We start from the raw sequence: 8,343 nt of genomic DNA, 5'->3' as shown, positions 1-8,343 counted from the left end.
TGCTTGAGACTGAGAACAAGACTGGTTATGTTAAGGGGAAGCACAGCAACTTGTATCAATCTGCTGGTCATGGTGAGCTATTACCCATCAGTGAACTGTACCAGTCTGGAGAGGTGCTAAAAAATTAAAAAATAAGGTAGAGAGTGTCTCGCAAACTTTGTCAAGCCATAGCACATTAAACATAGTGGATGTGGCTTGAGGCATTCAGAAGTGCACAGATGTCAATGCGTCACACACACAGCATGACATCACATTGATATCAGCGCATGTGCAAAGGCCCCCCAGATGGGCCCTGAGCTGCCAGTGGTGGATGCCAGCAGGGAAGGGGCGCAGAGAGGGGCTGGCGCCAGCTGATTGTCTACAAGATTTGCCTCTTACCACTTGAGGCACATCCTGTAGGCAGTCAGCTGGCACCAGCCCCTCTGCTCCTCCCCAGCAAATCATAGCACACCTGAAATCTCAGGAGGTACAGCTTGCGACACACTGAGGTAGAGAATAATAGAAAACAAACAAGTATGTAAATAATAATAAAAAAAAAAAAGCAGGAAGGCAACTCGAGGGAACAAAGTTTAGATACATCATCTTCACTCAGCAGAAAACGAAAAACTGATGACCTCGCAAACTGGCATCGGACGGGAAGGCACATGCACAGTGCAGGCAGTCTCAAAGCTTTGCTTTTTACCAATGTCTGTGGATAACATCACCCACATGTGAGAATATGCTGCCTGCTTGCCTAAGGCTAAAGTTTGCCTATCCTTTGATGCTTTATGTCCTGATGTACTTTTTTCCTTTTCAACGTAGTTTTTTTCCAGACATTTTTTCTCCAAATAACTCAGTTTCATCTGATCGGCCTGGTGTATAACCTTCCTCAAGGATTAACATTTCAGGAAATGCACTCTCAGCACTTACATTGGCATTTGCCACTACACCTTGTACTTTAGTGTTGTGAAAATTTGCTCTCACTTTAAAGCAACTAAACCAGCACCTACTGGTTACAAATTCTTCATTCCAACTTGCAGAAGATTATCTTCCTCAAGCAACTTAACTGCTGAAGGTACATATCTCGGGGACTGCTTGGTCTTAAAATTCAGCAGGGTCCTAAATGGCAATCCAGACTTAAGCAACTGTGCTTAATGGTGGTGAAGTAGCAGCCAGGTGGAAACAACCACTAACATGAACTGGAAACAGAGGCTCAGACAAATTCAGGACATAGAGCAACTGCAATTGGCATAACAGGTGTCAACTCAACATGAAATATGGACACACCTTGCTTTTGTTTTTCAGAATGGGAAGGTTAGGTATTCCACAGAGGAGGGGGTTTATACCATGCTAATTCAGCATTCCTTGAAGAAATCACACTGGATGCCACTAGTGGACAGCAGGGTTGAGGGGTTTGTTAGTGAAGGTAAGATTTGTTTATTAGAAAAAATTTACAGTACTGACAGAAATTTTAGTTTTCATATGTATGCTCACCAACTTGGAAGTTATCAAACAATCAGCAACTTGGCAATTACTCCTGCTACCTTTTCAAAAAATGTAAACTTTATCAAAATACTAAATTTTATTTTCACATTTACATTTTTCTCCCTAACTTTCCCAATCTGATTACCACAACCTTATGCCTTAACATAACATTCCACACAGTTAAAATGTACAAAAGGGTGGAATTACATATTTTAAAAGTCAAGTCATTTTGGACAACACTCAGTACAGGGATTTAGACAACTGATATCAGGCCATAAGGAAAACGTTCTCCCTCGGCATTTATTTAAAAAAATGAAAAAAAAGATAGGACAGTAACAGATCCCAGAAAAATAAAACCACACATTTAACCATTATTTTCCATCCTTCAGAGTCTGCCTCCATTTCCAGAGATCTTGAATCATCTGAAAGACAAAAATGGAAGATCAGGTTTTCACCTTCAATAATCTTTGTTAGTCCCATTCCAGATTCAGTACTCTAGGTTAATATTCAACTTTTTGATATCTATGGACTGGCAGAAAATAATTATTTTGTGGATCTGCACCGGTCTGCAGACCGGAAGTTGAAGAACATTGGGCTAAGTCATGGGCCAGACCCTGCCCACCTCCACCCCAGACCTCGCCCCCACCCCCATAATAGTAGTAATTTTAACATCATTTTTTCAATTCATTTTTCATATATATATATACACACACACACACACACAATATAATCGTATTAACAGAATTAAACTATACAAAGCACACTGCTTCTCAATATTCATTCCTACCAGAACACAGATAACCCCATGCAAATACAGGACCAAAAATGTAAGAGAGAAGGAATCCAGTTCAGGCGCAGTATGTGCGTAGGAGCCTCTGCCCAAAGCTTTGGCCACTGCAGTACTGAGGAAGAGGGAGTCAGCCCTAAGACAATGCTGCATCGATCGCACTATGGACCGGTGGCTGAAAAACACTGTCAGGAGCTCGATGCACGTGCTGGCCCTGTGGACCGGCACCGGTCCACAGACCGGCGGTTGAAGAACAGTGCCCTAGATGTTCAATCCCTTCCCGCAATCCGGGAGTTGCAGAAATCCTAACACTTTTCTGAGCACATGCTCCTCCCACCTTAGAGTTAGAGCCCCTTGCAGTTCAGTCCCAAAGCCAAGCAACATAGCTGAACAAATCCATGACAAGAAAGGGGGGGTGTTACTGGGGGAAGCTCCCCATCAATAAACAATTTATGGTCTGCTCAGCAAAACATGTAAATAAGCAATAAACTGGTACAAACAGAAAAAGTGAGAAACAACGCAAAACTAACCTGCTGTATGCAACGAGTACCCACATGAAACAGCCTTCGACAATATGCATACTCGCAGAAAGCAGTTACTTACCATAACAGTTGTTATCCAGGGACAGCAGGCAGATATTCTCACACATGGGTGACGTCACGGACGGAGCCCCACAGCGGACAGCCTCGAAAGCAGACTTGCTTGAAGATCTTTACAAGAGCTTCCGAGTGCTGCACCATGCATGCGCATGTGCCTTCCCGCCCGAACTAGGGGCCGCATCTCCTGTGAGGATCCTCAGTTCAGATACCTAGCCAAGAAGCCAACCAGGGGAGGTGGGAGGGTCGTGAGAATATTTGCCTGCTGTCCCTGGATAACAACTGTTACTGGTAAGTAACTGTGCTTTATCCCAGGACAAGTAGGCAGCTTATTCTCACACATGGGTTACCTCCAATCTAAGTATAAAGAGACGGAGGGAGAGTTGGCAATTTAAGAAAAAAGATTTTGCAAAACAGATTGGCCAAAATGGCCATCCCTTCTGCAGAAAGTATCCAGACAGTAATGAGAGGTGAATGTATGAACCGAGGACCAAGTGGCAGCCTTGCAGATTTCCTCAATAGGAGTTGATCTGAGGAAAGCTACAGATGCCGCCATCGCTCGAACTTTATGGCCCGTGACTCGACCCTGCAGAGGAAGACTAGCCTGAGCATAGCAGAAAGAGATGCAAGCAGCTATCCAGTTGGAGATGGTTCGCTTCGAGATAGGACGTCAACTTATTTGGATCAAAGGAGATGAAAAGTTGAGGAGTTGTTCTGTGAGTTTGAGTGCGTTGTAGGTAGAAAGCCAAGGCACGTTTGCAGTTCAAAGTATGAAGTGCCACTTCTCCAGGATGAGAATGAGGCTTCGGAAAAAATACTGGCAGAATAGATTGATTGAGATGAAATTCTGAAACAACTTTAGGTAAGAATTTTGGATGAGTACGGAGGACCACCTTGTCATGGTGGAAAACTGTGAAAGGTGGGTCCACAACCAAAGCTTGTAACTCACTGACTCGTCGAGCAGATGTGAGGGCAATCAGGAACACAGCCTTCCAAGTGAGCTTTATCAATTGGTTCAAATGGAGGTTTCATCAGTTGAGCTAAAACAACATTGAGATCCCACACCACTGGAGGCGGTTTCAGTGGCGGATGAACATTAAAGAGACCTTTCATAAATCGGGAAACCATAGGATGTGCAGAGAGAGGTTTCCCATCAAGAGGCTGATGAAAAGCAGCAATCACACTGAGATGGACTCTAATAGATGCAGACTGAAGTCCAGATTGCGATAAGTGAAGTAAATAATCCAAAACAGAAGGAGGTAAGACGTTGGCTCTAACTGACGGGTGGAACACCAGGTAGAAAATCTAGTCCACTTCTAGCCATAACACTGCTGAGTGGACAGCTTTCTGGAAGCTACTAAAATATCTTGTACAGACTGAGAAAACTGGAAAGAGTCGTTTAGGTTTAAAGGAACCAAGCTGTTAAGTGTAGCGACTGCAGGTTGGGATGGAGTAAGGAACCCTGACTGAGTAAGCAGAGAGGGAAAAACTGGTAGAAGCAGAGGCTCCCTGATGCTGAGTTGAAGTAGAAGGGAGTACCACGTTTGTCTGAGCCACCGAGGAGCTATGAGAATCATGGTGGCACGTGAAGACTTGAGGTTGACAAGAGTCCTGAGAATCAGCAGAAACAGAGGGAAGGCATAAAGAAACTGATCCCTCCAGTCCAGGAGAAAAGCATCTGCCTCAAGACGCTGAGGGGAGTATATCCAGGAGCAAAATTGAGGCAGCTTGTAGTTGAGGGAGGATGCAAAGAGATCTATCTGCGGGGTCCCCCAGCGAGCAAAAACTTGACGAAGTGTGGGAGAATTGAGTGTCCATTCGAGAGATTGTAGAAGGCGACACAAGTTGTCCGCCAGACAGTTGTGTTGACCTTGAATGTAGACAGCTCTGAGAAAGATGTTGCGATGAATCGCCCAAGTCTACATCCTCAGAGCCTCCTGGCACAGGGAATGAGAACCCATTCCTCCCTGTTTGTTGACATAGTACATGGCCACCAGGTTGTCCGTCCACATGAGAACCACAGTGTCGTGAAGAAGGTGTTGAAAAGCTTTGAGAGCATTGAAAATCGCTCTGAGTTCCAACAGATTGATATGACGACAGTCCTGCGAAGTCCACAGACCCTGTGTACGAAGGCCGTCAACATGGGCTCCCCAAGCGTAAGTGGATGAGTCCGTGGTGAGTACTCTCTGATGAGGCAGAGTGTGGAACAGCAAACCTCTGGAAAGATTGGAAAAGAGCATCCACCAGTGGAGAGACTGCTCCAACAAAGGAGTTACTGTAATCTGTTGAGAAGGCGGGTCGATCGCCTGTTGCCACTGGGATGCCAGAGTCCACTGAGGAATACGAAGTTGAAGTCTGGCAAAAGGAGTCACTGTAGAAGCCATGTGGCCGAGTAGAATCATCATTTGCCTTGCAGAAATAGATGGAAGACGATACACCTGATGACAAAGGCAAATGAGGTTATCTCGACGTGATGGAGGTAGAAACGCTCTGAGGCGGACAGTATCCAGGGTGGCCCCAATGAATTGGAGAGATTGAGATGGGGGTCAACTGGGATTTTGGGAAGTTGATTTCGAAGCCCAGACTTTGGAGGAATAGAATAGTTTGTTGGGTCGCTACAATAACCCCTTGTTGAGATAGGGCTTTGATTAGCCAGTCGTCGAGGTATTGAAAAACTTGAAGTGCGAAGAGCTGCAGCCACCACCACCAGGCATTTTGTGAAGACTCTGGGGGGAAGAGGCGAGTCCGAAAGGAAGGACTCTGTATTGTAGATGAAGATCTCCCACCTGGAATCTGAGATATTTGCGAGAGGCTGGGTGAATGGGGATATGAGATCCTCTTTGAGATCCAGCAAGCACATCCAATCTTTCTGATTCATCAGGGAATACAAGATGGGCAATGAAAGCAACCAAAACTTCTCTGACCAGGAATTGTTGAGAGCTCCGAGGTCCAGAATGGGTCGCAGATCCCCCGTCTTCTTTGGAACCAAAAGTAACGGGAGTAGAACCCCAAGCTCCGCTGAGAAAGAAGTATTTCCTCGACAGCTGGAAGGCGAAGAAGAGCCTGAGCTTCCTGAAAAAGAAGAGGAAGTTGTGACCGATTGGAAGGACACTCTCTTGGAGGGTGATCTGGAGGTACTTGAAGGAAATGAAGAGTATCCCTCTTGCAGAATGGTGAGAACCCGGAGGTCGTATGTGATCATTTCCCACTGATGGTAAAAATGGGAAAGATGATCTCCTATGGGCAGAAGAGAATTCCAATGCAGGGAGGTTGGAATGCTCAGGTTGGGAACGTCAAAAAGACTGAGCTGGCTTGGTGGCAGCAGGCGTTTGAGACTTCTGTTAACGTTGCTGCTGCTGAGGACGACGAGGTAGAGGCCTGGAAAAAGCAGGAGTCATTTTCTGAGGGTAACGACGTTGTGTCTGTTTGTATGCCCGAGCTGGAGGTGTCTTGGGCTTCGGTCAAATGAGAGAAGCAAAAGAGCGCTCATGTTCCGAGACACGCTTAGTAGCCGCTTCAATGGAATCATGAAATAATTCATTACTCTGACAAGGTAAGTTGGCCAATCGATCTTGAAGATTGGGATCCATGTCAACAATATGTAGCCAAGCCAATCTACGCATGGCTACAGCAAAGGCAGATACTCGAGATAATTCAAAAGCATCATAGGAAGCCTGTAGCATGAAGAGTCTCAACTCAGAAAGAGTCTTGAGGATTTTCTTAAACTCCGGAAGACGTGCTTTGGAAATGTCAGGATAAAAGGAAGGTAACAATTTCAAAAAATGGTTGAAATAGGTAGTAAAAGTGTAATTATAATTAAGAATCCTATTGGCCATCATCGAGTTTTGGTATAAACGACGGCCAAACTTGTCCATGATGCAACCCTCCCTGCATGGAGGTACTGCAGCATAAAGCTTGGAAGGATGAGTCTTTTTCAAAGATGATTCCACCACCAGGGACTGATGGGATAATTGAGATTTTTCAATCCCTTGCAGGGAACAGTACGGTATCTGGATTCCAATTTGGATGGAATAACCGTAATAGAATAGGGAGTTTCCATATTCCGTATGAAAGTTTGTTTAAGGACTGGAGTCATAGGTAATCTCAAAGTCTCTTTGGGAGGATGAGAAAGTTCCATGTCCGCTAAGTATTCTGGAGTATACTTAGAATCAGAATGAGGGCCTGTCCCATATCAAAAACAAACTTAGCAAAAGAAGTAGATTTTGAGATGGAGGACTCATCTGGAGAAGGAGTACGAGACCTTGGAGCCACAGAATCGGAGGGAGACGCTTCTCTAGAGTATTGAGACAAAGGTTCAGACTCGAGATGCATGGTAATTGAAGAAGCTGCACTATCTACCTGAGGTGGAGTCATCGAATGTTTGCGCTTCAGACTCCTCACTGGTGATGTTCCCGGAGTTCGAGGCACAGAATGTGTCGAAGCAGGAGGAGAAGAGTCCCGTACCGTTGGCTTCGATGGAGGAGTCCTTGTTCTTGAGAAACTCCGAGTCGAGGCCTCTCGGGATCAAGACTTGTGTGTCGCTGTCTAAGAACGAGACACAGACGCCTCGGTATCCATAGAGGGAGACTGGCACACAGATGCCTCTGTACAAAGTTTTGAAGAAAAATGTCTCGAATGCCTCGAGCGATGCTTCGGGCGAGGCAGGAGAGACATCGGTGGAGGCTCAGGCGAAGAGTCACTGGAAGAGAGTCGCTTCGGCTTACGAGCTCTGCCTCGAGGCACTACCACTGGAGGATCAGATTGATGCTCAGGCTGGTCCCTAGGAGGCAGGGTCGAGGACGGAACAAGTTGAGCCACTGTCGAGGAAATCTGTGTGGTTAAGATGGTCTTCAACATGTCCTCGAACATCGGCACCGAGACAGCGGGATCCGGTCTCATAGGTGCAGCAGTGCGCTCCACTAGGGGCAACCTCGAAGATGAGTATTCCCTACTCTTGGAGGCACGCTTAGGAAGTCTCAAGGATGATTCTGGTGGCTTCTTAGGCACGGTACCTGAAAGAGAGACAGAAGACTTGCCCAGCGAGGATATCTTCACCTGAGGCACCGTCGAGGCCTTCAATACCGAAGTCGAGGCCTTAGCAGGAATGATAGCCAGGGTCAAGGCCTTCGAGACCGAAGCTCCAGCTGAAGTCAAGGTTGAGGCCTTCGAGACCGAGGCAGCTGTCTAAGTCAAGGGCAAGGCCTTCGAGACCAAGGCCGCAATGGAAGATGGGGTCTTTGAAACCGAGTCCGACCCCGGGGCCGAGGTTCTTCCCAGGGCTTTGCTCCATGCCGCCAAAAAGTTGTTTAAATTGGTCGCACCGATGACGAAAGGCCCTAGACTGAAGAGTCCAACAGCAGGAACAATCTTCAGGAGAATGAGAAGGCCCCAAACAACGCAAACACCGAGAATGAGGGTCGGTGATGGAAATTGTCTTTTTACACTGGCTTCAGTGTTTAAAACTGGTAAGGGGCCGGGACATAAAAAAATTAAAGT

General features: G+C 46.1%; 1 protein-coding gene across 1 annotated transcript in view; it reads right to left on the bottom strand.

The window, feature by feature from the left end:
* Positions 1 to 1,537: 1,537 nt before the first annotated feature.
* The window catches only part of NPM1 (nucleophosmin 1), a 126,030-nt gene continuing 119,224 nt past the window's right edge, over positions 1,538 to 8,343 (bottom strand). Inside the window, exon 11 of the mRNA XM_033927466.1 lies at positions 1,538 to 1,886. Coding sequence (XP_033783357.1) covers positions 1,836 to 1,886 — 51 coding nt within the window. The 3' untranslated portion in view covers positions 1,538 to 1,835. The remainder of the gene's footprint in view (positions 1,887 to 8,343) is intronic.

Source organism: Geotrypetes seraphini, chromosome 18, assembly GCF_902459505.1.
Source record: "Geotrypetes seraphini chromosome 18, aGeoSer1.1, whole genome shotgun sequence".
Taxonomy (NCBI): domain Eukaryota; kingdom Metazoa; phylum Chordata; class Amphibia; order Gymnophiona; family Dermophiidae; genus Geotrypetes; species Geotrypetes seraphini.
This window is presented reverse-complemented; position numbering and strand designations above follow the sequence as displayed.